Source organism: Cygnus atratus, chromosome 7, assembly GCF_013377495.2.
Source record: "Cygnus atratus isolate AKBS03 ecotype Queensland, Australia chromosome 7, CAtr_DNAZoo_HiC_assembly, whole genome shotgun sequence".
NCBI lineage: Eukaryota > Metazoa > Chordata > Aves > Anseriformes > Anatidae > Cygnus > Cygnus atratus.
Genome location: NC_066368.1, coordinates 33,712,185 through 33,728,631, shown reverse-complemented (window position 1 = coordinate 33,728,631; position 16,447 = coordinate 33,712,185). Strand labels below are relative to the sequence as shown.

The 16,447-nt window shown below is 43.6% G+C and overlaps 1 protein-coding gene across 1 annotated transcript in view; it reads right to left on the bottom strand.

The window, feature by feature from the left end:
* Positions 1 to 16,196, bottom strand: part of ZCCHC24 (zinc finger CCHC-type containing 24) — a 106,950-nt gene extending 90,754 nt beyond the window's left edge. Inside the window, exon 1 of the mRNA XM_035562024.2 lies at positions 15,715 to 16,196. Coding sequence (XP_035417917.1) covers positions 15,715 to 15,954 — 240 coding nt within the window. The 5' untranslated portion in view covers positions 15,955 to 16,196. The remainder of the gene's footprint in view (positions 1 to 15,714) is intronic.
* Between the last annotated feature and the right edge of the window lie 251 nt (positions 16,197 to 16,447).

Sequence of the window (16,447 nt, the reverse complement as noted above, 5' to 3'; positions counted from 1 at the left end):
AGCTGCTTTAGTCATCAAGTATGCAAAGATACCTCCAACAGTCCCTGGAATTTATTTTCTAGGATTTATTGGACACTATTGGAATGAGAAATTCTTGGCATCAAATTGCTAAAAGGAAAGGGAAGTGCTACGGATGCCAAAATACTATTAATTAAGGGTCTCCAAGAAGTTCTTGTCTCCCTAGGAGCCACTTTCTCTTACATACACTTGGAAAATACAAAATCTGTCTTCTTAAGAGTCCCTCTTAACAAGAGATTCTTACAGTACTTCACATGCATTAAACACATCAGTAACTTTGCAAATTCCCTATAATCTGATTTTTACAGAAGTGTGTATATCCAGACAGAATGTGTGAAATCCCAAATTCTTTACCTTTCACTGAAATGTGGAACAACCCCTGGGGATGCAGAATGTGTAACTCCTGCTCACCAGGAGGCAGCTAGTCCTGTCCCCAGGGCCAGCCCAGTGACAACTCAAACCATGCTGCTTTCATTGGGCTTTGAATGAGACATATGGCTCGCAGAGTTGACCGTTTTCCTTTCTACATACCCTTTACACTGAAATACTACAACCATTATAGCAGAGCATGGATGTGTTAGGTAATTCTCTCCAACACAGATACTTCTTGGCATTTTTCGGGTCAATGGGAGAACCAACAGGTTGTAAAGGTCACAGTTTTGGTCACCCCATCAGTAAACCTTCTTTACAAACCTTTGTTTGTTTAAACCATGGCAGCCAGAAGCCTTGTGAAAGGCCAGGACTCCATCACAGACTACTGGCTGTATTGACATGAAATCTCAGTCTTAGCAGCCACCCACAGCTCTATGGTCAAAGTGTGACACGTGGCTCTGAAAGCAGCCACCTGGTTCAGCTGGCAGGGCATTTGTGCAATGTGTGCCAAAACACTGCCATGAGACACTTCTCTATAACCGTCTTAAGGCCCAGTGTTAAAACAAGAAAAAAAAAAAAAAAAAAAAACAACCTGGCAGATGATGGCAAAAGAGATGATGGACATTTTCAACATCACTGGGGCTTCAAAGAACAATAATTTCATTAAGGAAAATTCCTAGACAATCCCAAGATGCAGCCTGTCCCTCCTGGTACAGAGTCAGGCAAATTGCTTCAACGGTTCCTGCCACCCTGACCTGGAAAATGGCCTTACATCAGTTTAACTCTGAGTCAATATGAAAAGCATATCAATCTGGCACTTGAAAGATACCATGAAGAGCACCAGTGCAAACAGAGCAACATCCTGTCCCTAGCTGTGGAAATCTCCAGTTCTTCATAACGAGATGAGGAAAAAAGCTGTTCCAAAAAGCCCAGTTATATAATAAGGGTGGTGGTGGGAAAACTCATCCTGGCCCTGGAATGAAATAGCAAAAGCCCGGGAACACGTAAAGAATACAATGAAAGCAAATGGTGATTTAGCCCATCCTGTCTTTGTAGAAGACAAGGGATGAATGAATATCGCTGAGATACATAAACCAGTATTTTTTGTCTGGGATGCTTAGCAAATCAGCAATTGAGCCCTTGCTGAGTGTTTGCACTGCTGTGAAGGGGATTTTTAAGGAGGGTTTTGAACAAAAACTTTGAATTAGTTTCACACTTAAAATGTCCAGGGGATGATCGGGGTGACAGGAAGAACGCTGATGGTTTTATAAAGATGACAGTAGGCAGGGAAACAGGAAGGAAGAAAGCATTCTAACTCGCTCTGACTTCAAGCATACTGGTATGGATCTGTGAGGTGCCAGGGAGACCGCTTCTCTGAGGGGTTCCACCAAAAGCAATGACTGCTTTGTGCCCATGGGGTGCCCCTAGCAAACTCAGCCTGTTTCTTTAAAATGAAGATAATATTTTTAAACCACAAATAATATCTCCCACTGGGAGCCTCACTTTGAGCTAGGGCAGGATTTGAGCTTGGCAGTGAAAGGGTTAGAGCTCTCAGGGAGCCCAGAGACCACACTGCATGTCTTAATTAGGAGGCTCATCAGCCCAGCTGCAATGAATTCAGGATTTCCTTATCTTGCTGCACTGGGAGGGTGGGGGAGCTACTGGTAAAACTTAGAAACGTGCTTGGTGGGAAGTGCTGGCTGATAATGTAAGTTTGGTTGTTGTTTTTTGGTGTTGGTGGGTTTGTTTTTCTTCTTATTGTGAAGCTTGTTGACTTAGTTGAATGGGAACCAAACTGAAAATCTGGTGGTCTGTTTTTAGAAGGTAACCTCTCTGCTCTGTAGGTCTTCAAACTGCATCTGTCGGTGGTGCTGGGAAGTAAGGCTTCCTTTGTTATTTGTTTGCAAAGTGTTTCCAGCTAAAGGGTATGCAATCAGGTTCTAGTCCAGCCCTTTGTGACAGAGGCAGCTATTGTCTTCAATAGCTGCCTTACCCTGCTCCCAGTTGGGCAACATATGTGAGTGACTGAAGGGTTCCAGTATCCAGCTCACCTCCAAGAAATGCCTGGTTACGTGAAGGATCTGGCAAACACACTCAATTCGCTTGGCTGGTCCCTGCCTTTCAGAGACAGCTCTGGGGATCAATGTGCCAAGAGGTGAATAAGGAAACACTGGAACAGAATTTCTCTCTGCAGCTTCTTTTTCAGCATTGGTATGATGTTAAAAATAAAGGAAGCGGTGCTGTATGCAATGTGATGATGCGTGGCACACTTGAACAAATAGGTGATAAGCCTTTCTTTCCAACCATCTCCTGGTATGGCTATTGCTTTAATTGTAAAGGTATTTTTTTTAACTACGGTTAGGAAGCACAGATGCCATAATAGCATTTCAAATATGACAATGTTTAATTCTGTCCAGAGGTGATGGGATTACCTGTTTTTCCAGAGCCCTAATTTATAGCTGATACTAATAACTGATAACAATCTCCTCTTGTGGGAATGGCACCTTGTTATTAAGACTACAGGGGCTGATTTATTTATTTATTAGGATTTATTTAGGTATGGGATGGAGTATGTAGGGGCATGCCTGGGAAACTCAGTTTCTGGCTGCTGAACCGTGAAGGTGGTGGTAAGGGCTGCAGATCCACTTGTTACCCGAAGCTGGAATGACCTGTGTTGGTTTAACAGCCTGTGCCTGGCTAGTATGTTTGTTTAGGGCCCTTGGGTTGTTGGGTTTTATTTTTATTTGTAAATTACACTTCAAAGACTTTCTTATCTCTGTCCCCTTGAAAAACAAAAAACAAACAAAACAACCAGCCAAATAAACAAAAAACCCAAACAAACAAAACCCTATGCTGGTACCCAATACCTCACTAGTTAAAAAAGAAGACAGAGAGAAGTATTTAAACTCTGTAAATAAGCATGAAGAAAATGCAACTTCTTGTCCTTCTTGAAGAGCACTGATGTTTAAGCCCAAATACAATAGCGAAACCTGGATAGAAGGAGCTATATAATTCTCCTAAACTGTTGGATTCTGCATGTGGTATTCTCACTGCTCTCACAGAGGTCCTTCTTGGTTTCTGCTTGTTAAAGGATTTATCACTCAGGTTTGCAGAGGTGACTACTCCACCTTAGTAGGATAACTTCCTTTGGCTGTGGTATCATTACTGTGATTATTTGACCTGAAATTCAGTGATTTAACGCTTTTATAAAAAAATAAAAAAAAAAAAAGCTGTCTAATACTAAAATATTCTTCCCTATTTATAGCCGTTTAACAGAATCTCTAAGGACTTGCAAAAGAACCTGTTCAAGCTATAAGTCGGTACAATTTGTGCTAGTTCTCTCCACATTTTTATTAATTGCATATACTGAGGTGAGCTCCTATAGTACTTCAGTATTCTTATACTGTCATTAGTTCTTCCATGACATGAAATAGCCTGTAATTGGAAAGCAATGAACAAAGAATTTTTGACTTATTTTTGCTTTGGTATTTTGCCAACATGCTAAAGCAAACAAAAATAAAGCAGCCTTAACTTCCAGTGTTCAGTTTAAGTCAGCAGGCGCCATGGCTGTTTGAAGTTTGCTGGAAAAAGGAGTTGGGTTGCCCTGTCATCGGCGTGAAGAAGTAAGGTTTTCATATACTGTAAATTATAAACATTCTCCAGTCTGTGAAGTGTCTGTGATGGTAACCAGACTAGCTACGCTAATTATTAGCCCTGCACTGAAATGTCAAAAGGTGCTGAAGTTGTTTATCAGCTTGGATTTTCATGAAGATAAGAATTGAGTACATCCCTGCGCTGTGTCATGAATAAAACAGTAGGACAGACAAGTCACTGCCCTCACTCAGTTGCTATTTTTACGTGAAAGGAGGGAGAGAACTGAAGCTATCAGAACAGTAATTCAGTGGCTTGTACATGCTCATATACAAAACTTAACCTGAGGGCCTGCATCTGTCTTCCCTGGTAGTCACCTAAAGCTTGTTCCTGATGTGGGACTTACCTGTGGGGCTGTGCACTGTGTGTGAAAGCAGAACAGTGGTACCTGAAGATGAGCATGTCTGGAGAAGAGCACTTCCAATCTGTAGCTTTTTTGTGCTCCAGTTCCTTATAAATGGTCAGACCAGTTCCTCGATTTTGTTCCCAGAAAATATTAAGTGCAGAATCAATGTTTATGGTCAACCCAAAAGCCTTCTGAAAATAGAAGGTTAAGTAAAAATACTGTTATAAATTTAGTTATATTAACTTCAGCCAGCTAAAGTGTTTAATTACCAAGGCTGAACTGGAAAACCTCAAAAACTATTTCTCTATGGCTTATGTCTGCTTTAGCTCTTCTGCCAAACTATAGATACCTTTACAGAGAACAGTTAAAGAGGTTACTTATTAAAATTTTTTCACTGGACAAGTGGAAGCAAAGCTTATCACTTGCTGAAGTGCCTGGAGGAAGGAAAAAACACCCAGGCTTCTGTTTCCTTCTCAAGTCAAAGCTAAAGTCAGCTGTCAAAAAACTTGGTCCTTAGGCTGACTTTAAGAAAATGTCAATTACTCAAGTTTCTCACTTAATGTAGGTAAATGTAGATGAGTCAAGTGTACCTAAATTCATCCTTCTTCTGTAGGGGGATTTAGATAAACACGTGCTTATATTAATCTGCTAATGTCTGCTTCTAAATATTCTCAGAGAGAGGGCACTAGGATTTTCCCTCTAGAGAAATGGTGTTTTGAGGAGACAACTCTGAATGTGGCATGACTTGTCAGTAGTTGCGAAGCAAGTCAATGGTAGGGCAATGAATCTTTAATGTAGTGGCTAGATCTATCTAATCTAGCTCTTCTAGATCTGCCAGCTTGGTTGGCTGTGGCTTCTCAGACTGTAATTGCTTCCCACCTCTTAAATTGTGTAACGGCAAGTGGGTGCGATATGCTTCTCTGTATGATTTGCGTACCTTCACTTCATGGAAGAGTTGAAGAGCAGCACATGGCACCATCTCGCCTCAGTTTAAATCTGCTGATCTTTAGAGTCTTGATCCAAAGCTTTCAGTGTTTGTCATTCAGGACTTTCACACATCTACGGATCTTAAAAAGTGCTGCTCCGTCTGCTCAGTGGTGCAGAGGTAACAAAGCTGGCAGTTAAGAAGTTCAATCACTGTCGTTGGATTGCAGAACTTCAAGCAGTGCTCGGAGCTCTCTGCTAGCAGTGTGATCATTCCTGTAACAGCATCAGGGGAAGGTTTGGTGTGGAGGTCAGTGGGGACACTTGTCTTACACACTTTACAGGGACCTCACAAACTGTCTGTAATGTCCATTAACAGAAAGGTGGAAAAGGAAAGGACAGATTTCTGGTCAAAGGTGTGCAGTCTTGGAGGAACTCTCTAAATCTTGTACCAAGCTCTGCAGGGATCCTTTTCATCAGCTGAAGGCTAAACAACTGCCCACTTATGTTAGAGAAGCTCCAACACATGAGCACTATATTAGGGACAAGGGAGACCATTCACACTGCAAATTACATTAACACGTCCCTACAGGAGCCTTCATTTCTCAGCCTGTCCCTGGGCTGCCTGCAGCTGGATCTCCCCCAGGTCGCAGCCCAGTAACCTCCCTGACCTTCCCAGAATGAGCGGCGGTGGGGGCGGGAAGGCCCCACCAGATCCCCTAATTCCGGTGCCTCCTAATGCTGCTGAAAAACGAGCATATTTTGTGGGTGTCAAGATGGGGTTTTCAGGCTACTAGGAGGCTATGAAGGTTATAAAGCGAGGGGAGAAACAGATGGACGTATTTTGACCCCTGCGCTTTAATACCCACAGCCATTTCTGTTAACATCTCTGTTTCCTGCAGGAAATCTTGTCTCAATCTGACCTACAGTTTGAAAAACAAGAGTCAGGTTTCCTTTCATTTGGTGGGTCTTTTGACACTCCAAACACAAGAAAAATAACACCCGGAAATAGATATGTGCCTGTTTAAGGCACACTTAAGAAAGCATTTACCTCCTGTGCAGCTCTTACATGATGAAAGGTTCTGCTAAGAAATGTTCATTTTGGGTTAAATAGAACTTTAAGTCTGAGACACTTTTGTTTATATCATTTACATTCAGTAATGCCTTCTTGGCACAGAAACCTCTGCAATGGCTGCCAAAGTTTAAAAGAGGCAAAGTTAAGGTCACTGTCAGAGGTAGAAACAATACATCATCTGCCCAGAGCGGGCCCCTCACAATGTACTTAGGGCCTCAGTTTCTGCACTCATGGGAAGACAAAAACTTTTCCTAAATTGAATATAGTGAAGAAAATAAATTGCTTCCATCTACTTACATGACAGGCTGGAATTTCATCTTACAACTCCAGCTTTTGGATAGTTTTATCTATATCTATAGTCACCCTCTGAACCAGTTGTTATACAGCATAGCTTCAAGTGTGATCTAAGCAAGTGGGTATAAAACTTTACATTCTGCTTCAGATAAATTATAAAACTTGAGTGATCTAGTTTCAAATTAGACTTAAGGATTTTTTTCCCAGGTTGTGTTTGTTGGGGTAATGAATATATTATTTTATTAATTTCAGTTGCAATGCGTTTTGGAGGAAGATGGTTGTAAGAATGCCTCCATGTTTCAAGGGCAGGCCCCCGATGCTCAAACCCTGTTCTCTCACAAGCCTTTATGAATCCCTCTTTTCAGGATGCAACATCTGTACAATAGGTCCATTGCTTTCCATTCAACCACAGGTATCCACAGCCCTGATGAACACACGTGTATAGGTGCCTGGCAGGCTAGCTTAGTGCAAACAGACAAAGTCTCCTCCTCCCAGACACTTCCTATTTCCCTGCTACAATCTCCAATGGGCTTAGAAATCTGGGACTCCTGGGTTTGCAAGAGCAGCCTATGTGAGCAAGATGATCCCTCTAAGATGTTTGCTTGGTTAGCAGTTAGCTGGATGAGATGTAAATATAGATAGCCAGATTCCTGAAATCCTTCTTGGGCATTGCACTTGTGTTCATTCAAAAGAGACACCAAATCCTGCTATGTCCTTGGAGTAGCTGGGGGTGGTCTTTTTATGTAGCAGGAACATATTTCTGCTTCGGGTATGAAAACCAGAGCTGTAGACCTCACAGAATTTCTCTGGACTGTGAGGGTATTTGCCTATCTTCAAACTGAATCTTGAGAGACACAAAATGTATTTCCCAAGATGCAGGTTTTGGAACACCACACAACAGTTCTCCAAGCAGCAGCAGTCATCAGTGGGTATGGAAGAACTAAGAAAAAGGCCTACAGGAGGCTCCTTAAAAAAAGCTATTGGACTTCTTAGTATTTGCTCACACCAAAACCCAAGACAGAAAGTAATGGGCTAGGCTTGTGATTATGTTAAAGTTTGATAACTTAAAACCCACTGAGTCTCAAAACAACCATGCTGGCCTGGCTAGGCAACGAGGGACATATACAAAACCCAGTCCTCCTAACTTTTCTGAAGTGAATCTCTGTAATTTTAGGTTCCACTTCTAGTAGAAGTAGGTTCTACTTCTAGTTTTCATTCCTAGAAGAAACTGATCTATGTTGTGACACTTATCAAATACCATCTGTCTGAGTTCTGTCAGAATTGCTGAAAGTCTTGAATAGCTTTGTAAAACTTAATCAGTTCCTTTGCTCCACTATAACTTCTCTGGAACCCAGACAGAAACTGAAGTAAACTGCAAGGAAGCAAAGACTTAAATTCTTTCCATTTAATTTAATCATTTCATCATGGCTTTCTAAAAGAGGGAGAAGGGCAATGCAGGAGAGTGGCAAAATGGGCATCAGGCAGCTGGCAATTTCCCTAGGGGAGGAAACTGAGGACAGGTACAAATATCAACTATTACATTTCATAAAGCAGCCCAGAAGCTTTAAGGCGACATCCACTATCACTTCTTAGGCATCATTTATATCCATACATCTAGTTTTGATAACAAAACACATTTGCTTTGCCTCTATGCAATTCCTTATCAATGTTGTATGATTAGCTTTGTAATGTCTGTGCTTGGGTCTTCATGCAAATGCACAAAGTCAGAATTTAAATTTGGAATTAGAAAATTGCCTTGCATTAATCCTCACCTAGTGACTGTCAATAATGTGATCTCTTCTGAACTTTTGTAACTTCTTGCAGCGGTGCTGTTTCTTGCTGTCTTGTACAAATCCACAAAATCCCCAAAACAAAGTTTAAACAAATAGGAGGGGAAGGGGAGTGACTTTGGCTTTTGGATAAAAATCATTGTTTTGTACACATTTGGATTTTCTATTCATTCCATGCTTTTCATAAATATATTGGTTGATGTCAAATTTGACAGATTGTCTGTGCAGTTGACTGGAGAAGCATCTTCCTTTTCTGAGTAATTGAGTTGATGTTGAAGGAGCAAAAGAGGAAGGGATGAAAAATCATTACCCAACAGTTATATCACAGTTACATCACCCCTTTGTTTGGGTGCCTTGGCATGGAAGACACTGTAAAGTAACTGAGAACTGCATGTATAAAACAGAATTGTAATAGGAATCTTGCATGCTTTTGCCTCTCTTTGGGTGGGGTTTTTCGTTTATTTCCCTGCATGTACTGCCTGGCAAACTTTTCAAGACATGGATGTATTTCTGAGACTAAAAGCAAATGCCCATGCTCTTCTTAGTTACAAGTTTGCATGTCCCAAGTGATCTGTAAGAGTTAGCAATAATTTTCAACTAATTGGGAAGAATACATATAATTGCTCCATTTTCCATTGCTGTTATTTTTTTAATGATTAGATTAAAAAGAAATCAGTGGTAAAAAGAAGGCCCACATCCCTCTTCTGCATGACCTGATGTAAGTTTAGCAATTAATATTTTAGCTCTTGCCAGCTTTTCAAACACAGTTCAGCCTTTGATGTGATGTTATGTGGCTAAATACTTGTGTTGCTGTGAAGCAGAAGCCCAACTATAAGTCACATTTGAACAAGGTAACACTAGAGGCAGAGCAGATGCACTGCAGAGCTGCAGTAACATTGGTTTCACATGTGGGGAGGGTAACGAGGTAAAGAGGCTTCGGCTACTGGGTTAACATCAGCATATCTTCGCTAGCAGTTTGCTTCCATGAGGCTTCTGCTTGGCCTTGCTCAGATAAAGAATCCCAAGGAAAAACAATGCAACTGTACTTAGAATGCTTAAAAGTTTAATATATATATATCCTGGTGAGTAGAGAAGTCAAAAGCCATGCCTAAGGGATACAAATGGAAGACTAATTTGTACGACTTCCCAATTCTGAAAATAAGAAATACATTTTGTATACGATTCCATTTCATATAACACCTTCATGGATGTAGTTTGTTCTGTTCTGGTTTTGGTTCCACCCCCTGTCCCAAGAAAAAGTGTTTTCCAAGGTCAGAAGTAGCAAAGCAAGAGGCCATGGCTGCAGAAGTAGCGACAGAAGGGAGGGAAAAAAAAAAAAAAAAAATGCTTCTGGGCTTGAAACTTGTCTTAGCACTCACCTGAATTTTGCATTTTACAGCACACATCAAACTCGAATCGAAAATGCAGTAGTTGCTAGATCTGAGACTTTGAGACCAGAATACAGCTGGGGGTGTGAAATCTGTACTTTCTGTGCTGAAGCAGCGCTTTCAAAACAGCTTTAGAGATGGCTGCACGGGAGGACAGAGGCTGACATGCTGATACCCCAGAAGTCTGCTGACTCACAGAGGTTCAACTCTCTTGAATCCCTTGCAAAGACCAGTGCAAAAAAGAAATCCATGAGACAGTGCGAGTACCAATGTACGTTGTGGTGCATGTATACAGAAGCAATTAAGTTTTGAAAGCTTCAATCATATGCGTTGCCTGCTGACAGCATAGACTTACAGGGAGCCTCTCATCTTCAAAAATGATTTATTTATTTTTTAATAACCTAAACCCATTATTGTTAGCAGTAGCAGTCAGGTGCCTTAGAAAGGGATTAAAAAACAATTGTTTTGGATTGATTGCTTTAGTTATCTGACAGCATTGTGCTAATGTTTCTTTCACCTTTGTAGGCAGTTTTGTGACAAGAAAAGAGAAAGAAGTACGTGTTGTTTTTGGTTTTTGTTTTTTTTTCTCCCCTTTTAAATACCATTTGTAAAACCACAGAGAAGCCTTTGCACCCGGGGAGGAGGCAGAAGGGAAAATGCACCTGAACTGCCATGCAAGTTCTTGAAAAGCAGTCTCAAAGGAGTTGACGGTCACTTTACATAGCCACAAGATATCTGTAATGTACTATCATCCTGAGTCAGAGAGCAGACGGGCCTCTAACACAAGAACTGCTGAGCTATTGCCTGTTTAAGTTAAGTTTTAGCACTTAAATAAACAATAATGAGAAAAATCAAGGCAAGGAGATCAATCAAATAATAATCACTGTTATTAATGGATGTTTTAAGAGTAATTTACAGTTGGCAGTCTTAGTGGAATGTTTAATTACTCCATAACACAGTCAATTTTTTTCTCAAATATGTGAAATTCCTAGTGCTCTAAATTTATCTAAATGACTTTTGTCAGGCTGCTCACATTTTTAGGATGTAGATATAGTTGATAGATCTTATTTACAGACTTAGCTTTTGTGTGTATGTGTTTTTGAAGTAATACTTGAACTTTCTCCTTTTCTTAAGAAAAACCTAAATGTTTCAGCTTGAGAAATAGTAACATCTAATACTGAAAATGTAAAGGCCAACTGAGGACAGCAGCCAGACTACCTTGCTGTTGCCTTTGTCCAGGTAAGAAAACCTTACTGCAGACACAGCCCTGTGCAGTGTGTTTGCTTTGTGGTCCTACACACTTTTTGGCTGTGCTAAAAAGCAAATCTTAAACTTACTGGGAGAATAAGTAAATACAGGAACCAAAACTTTTTTGAAATTATTTTCAACGTGACTTCATCTACTGAAGGCAACCTATACACTGCACTACGTTTAAGGACACTTAAGTAAGAGGAGATAACTGTGGTTGTTGAGCCTGCAATGGAGAAGCAAGGAGTTCTGTCCAAGGAGCCTTTGTGCTGAGCGGATCACAGATATGCTTTGTGCTAGAGTACCTAATGACTGGCCAGAGAACCAGGGGAGTCAGAAGTGTCCCAGAGCATATGGCTGTTTCTGCTAATCCTCATCTCTGCTCTATTTGCCCTAGGACCTCACTGGCTGCGAGCAGCTTCACACAAGGTGTTTTGTCTCTTACAAAGTGTTTTGTCTCTGAAGTCTTTTGTTAGTGGCTGTTGAGATGGCAGTTCATTTAGTGGGCCGATGGTCTGATCTTGTATGGCAATCCCTGAATTACTCTGATACTTAGAGGATGGGAGAACTCGTGGGTTTTTTTTTGTTTTGTTTTTTCCTTACCTTTCAAATTAGTTCACGTAGGCTAAAGAACAGGTCTTTCTTTGTAATGTATTGAGCTAATGAGTTTGTTTGCCAAAAATTCTATGAAGGACAGACAGGAAACAAGGTTGTTTGATAGAAAATGTATCTTCTGTAGAAATGCTATATTCCTACCACACGTCTTCCTGTTCTTGCAAGTGTTTCATTATTTATTTTTTATGTCATTTATTTTTGTCATTTATGTCATTTATTTATTTTTTAATGTCATTGTCTTATTAACCTTTCATCTTTAGAAAGCTGCTTCACAAGCTGTAGTGATCCCAGTGCTGCAGACCTGCTTCTGTTCCACTGGGGTTTCATCAGGATTTGCTGTAGTATAGGCTCTAACTTCTTTAATTCCCCAAATTTTCCTTCCTGAGTGAGTGATCTGCACTTTAATGCAGCCAACTAAACTAGCTTGTGTTCTCTCATTCCCAATTAGTTCCTCTCTTGCCTGTAAAGAATGGATCTGCAAGTCCCTGAGTCAAAAACATGAATGGCTTCTCAAAAAATTTGGTTGTTTTCTAATCCCATACATGCAGTTATTTGTGCTTAAATAAGACCTGGTTTGGATCTGGAAAGTGGCTGCTGTAGAGGTTTCTGGAAGGAATTTCCTTCTTGGAAAGACATGCAAAGCATTGTACGTGGGTAAAGAATTCGCTAGGACATGGGCTCCTTCTCGTGTAAATATTGGCCTGTACTGGAATTAGCACTTTATAATCAAACTTGTTTCTTTGAACATAATATGGTAACTTGGAGTTACTTGTAGCTGTCTCCTCTTGACCGAAGTCAGCACTGATTTAGTAGGAAGCCTACTGTGAGAATAGAAAAATGCCATATGACACTATTGCCCCATTATTCTAGGTTTCTCAATTATACCACGCAATGACACAAAGCCACAGTTACCTGGCTGTGTCTCAAATGCCTTAAATCCCATGTAACCAGCCTCACAACAAAACCTCAGATACTTGGCTCTGACGGATGGTGTTATAATGAGGGTGGAGTTTGGTTCAATAGCCAATTTAATACATCTTAACGTTCTAACATGCTTTCGTTTCATATCTAGGACAATAAATGCTGCAGTAAAGTTTTATTTAAAGCAGGTCTGTTTTGCAAAATGAGTCTTGCGTATGGAACAAAACATTCATTGTCGCTTTACTGTTTAAACCTTTATTATTGCTTCTTTTTCTGGTTACAATGGGCTTTTATGCACCAAACAGCTGTGTTCATCATGTTTATTTAGAAGGCGTCCATTGTAGTGGAAAAAGTCTGGAGGACAAAAATCTTAGTGAAGTGCAAGACTACTCTGTGGGTGCTGGCTCTTTTTTTCTGTCCAGTTCTTTGGTCAGCATGCAAGTCACATACACAGGCACTGCCATGCAGACTTGCAAACCCAGTATAATAGCAACTTCTCACAAGTGCTGTCTCTTATTCCAAGCAATCTCCTCCAGAAATTTCTCAATTGCAAAGCAACCTACAGGGCGCGTAACTATTTTATACCCTGTGATCCTACCATTTCTCAATCTGGTGCTATTTTGGCCTCTCATTAGGTCACTTTCCAAATACTGTATACAGCTACTTGTCAATCATTGTCACAGCCCAGCTCCAGGATGAGCCAACCCAGGACAAAACTGGGAGGAAAAAATGCCAACCAAAGCAAGCACTGTGCAGAAAACAGTCAATGGTTTAACTGTGGAAAGCTAAGTCTCTTCCAAAGATAGCATAAGCCCACTTGATGCAAAAGTAGCATACAGCACTACTGCTCCCCAAAACAATTTTACACAGTCAAAATACTTAGTGTACACTGAATGGCATCTGCAAATAAACAGATGTTAGAATTTCAAGAATTAAGAGCATGACATTGTAGGGAACTCTTGGGTGGCTCCTGCCAAAAAGCAGTCTAGCTTAGTTTCTGGAAAGAACAGAACATTCAGCATATTGACAGAACTTTGGTGTGTTTTTTTTTCTTTCTTGTTGTTGTTTTGAGCAACAGTATCTCTAACGCCTTCTAAGCCCCTCAGTGAAAGATGCAGAATAAGCAGACAGCATTAGCCCAGGGAACTAAAGCATTCCCTTGCTTCTTCAGAGCTCACCCAGTGTGCAAGTGCACTGCTGTGCCCTGAGAGGTGGCAGCGTCCCCTTCCCTCTGCCCAGACCCCCTCCCTAAGTGTGAGGCCGCATTAATGCATGGTTCAGGCGAAGACTGGAAATAGAGAAAAGTGTCTCTACCAGCAGGGTAGTCAATGCAATTGTTGCAACAGGCTGGAAAAGGAACGGGAAGAAACTAACGTGCTCAGTCTTTAAAGAATATTAATATCTGCATAGAATCAAATAACTCCTTATTTCCTGAAAGGCGAGCTCTCCTGGCTGTCACTAGTACACCTCAGGAAACAGGAAAAGGTGAAAAGGAGTTGTGTAAGGTGGCACCCGTATGCCTCAGAGGGGTGGTGGGCAGCTTGGTGCTGCTCCTGGGCCAGGGAGCCTGAGGTGGGGCTGGCCAGTGCCCCTGGGAGGTGGCCACGGCTGGGGGAAGGCCTGGCCTGCCGGGAAATGGTGTTCCAAAGGAAAGGGTTTCGGGGAAAAATGGAAAGAAATGTGAACTGAGGGGGAAGGGGGAGAGTGTGATGAAAGGATTAGCTCCTACTCGCACAGGGTGTAGTAGAAACAGAAAAAGAACTTGGAGAAACTTTAGGAAAACTTTCTCAGAGACTGTTTCAGAGGCCTCCTGCATGCATCCTTCATGTACTTTGTGTGGGTGGGTTTCTGTGTTTGTTTTTACTTCTCGTGAGAAAAAGGGAGGAAAATGAGGACCTGCAGTGAGTGGGGTGCATTCCGACATTTGGAAACCCGGAGCTGAGTGGTGTCCCGCTCTGCGAAGAGGCCATGTAGGCCAGCCCCAGACTCTTATTGCTACCTTGAGAGCACAGAGCTCGTCAAAATCCCTGACTGGTAACCAGTGGGTAGGAAGCTGGAGGCTTATGTTACGCTCCCTCTTGGCCTTTTAGCAAAATTGGTGTGTTGTGAAGTCTGCGTATATTTAAACTGGGTATGTTAGGTTACCGAGGTCGGGTGCATCGGACTGACTGGGTTTTGATTTATATGCTCTCAAAAATAGTGTCGGTGTTGAGACTGGATGTGCTTTGCAAAATTCTGAAGGAAGAAATGATTTCTAATTAAGGAAAAAAGTACGTGTGTATGCAGCTCTGGCTCTCCGCTGCTAACAGCTGTAACACCGTGACTGCTGGGGAATTTGATTTGTTTTCAATTAACAACCCCTTTGCTGACAAAAGAAATAGGCATTTTGGCCGAGAATGCTTTTTAAACCTATGCCGTAACTGAAACGGCGTGGGGAGGACTCTGAAATGTCACTGAGGAAGTGCCACAGCGGGTTGGGCATGCAGCCCACCCAGCCCCTCGCCGCTGGAGGCCCGAGGCAGGAGCCCCTTGGCCGGGAGGAGCGCTGCTGCTGCTGCTGCTCCTCTTCTGGAGACCTCTTGTGGGGCGCTCACCCTAGCAGAGAGAGAGGTGCCACCCTGCAGCAGCGAGGTCCCTCCGATGCAGAAGTGCTTGACCTCAACAACTTCCTGCAACAGGGAGCTCCGCAGTAAATTGTCTTTGTGCACCCTATAGTGTTTTTAGTTTCCTTCCCTTTGGTTTCCTACGGTCTCCTTCGTGCCTGATGAAATGCGCGCAAAACTTTTCACTCAACTTACTACCCCCTCCTTCCAGCCTCACCCCCAGTGTCTATAGATACATTTACAGAAGTGATTTAAATATTAATTTTAGTTGAAGGGGGGGAAGTTTTGAGCAGTTAGGACGCCTGTAGCGCTTTTTGTGTCCCCCCCCCGGCGGCTGTGGCGGCCGGCGTGTAACCATTTACCACAGTGTCAACACGGCCGGGCCGCGCTCCGTTAGCTGCGAGGGGCAGCCCCGGGGGCGGGCGGCGGCATCATGGCGGTTGGGGCTCGGCGGGGGCCGCGCACTCACCTCGCTGCGCTGGAGCTGGAAGAAGCTGTTGAGATAGCTGGAGCTGAGCGAGGAGCCCAGCTCCGGTGGGCTCTTGGTGTAGCCGAGGTCGGGGTGCTGCGAGGAGGAGGGCTCGGGGCGGAAGGCATCAAAGGCGCTGGCCTGGTGCGTGTCTTGCAGCGAGAGATAGACCCAGTTGAGGAGCTGGGCGGGCTGGTAGACGGACGCAGCGCTGGTGTCGATGGCTGACAACAAGCTCATCTTTCCCCCGAGCGCGCCCGGCGGCGGCGGCCGGTTCCGAGGTGCCGCTCCCCCTCCGGGCGCTCCGGCCCCGTCGCCGTCCCCGCCCGGGCTGCCTCCTCCCGCCCGCCCGCCGAGAGGACGGGCCGGGGGCTCGCTGCGCCCCGCGCCGCCCTACGGCCCGCCGAACCCGCCCAGCCCCAGCGCTCGGCGCCCCACCGGCATCGCTGCGGGCCGCGCAGCGAACTTTCCGCGCTCCGCCTGCCTCCGTCCCTCCCTGCCCTCCGTCCCTCCCCTCCCGCCCCGCTATCTGTCTTTATTCCCACTCCGGGGCACCGCCGGGGAGGAGCTGCCGGCGCTCCGGCGGCGGCGCCGCGCCCCCACAGGCTTCCCGCCCGCCGCGGGGGTGCGGGGACGGGGGGGGCGCCGGCCGGACCCCTCCTTCCCTCCGGGGCTTCCTCTTCCCTTTCCCCTTCCCGGTGAGGACCGTGCTCGCCCTGGGCTCCGTGCGGGG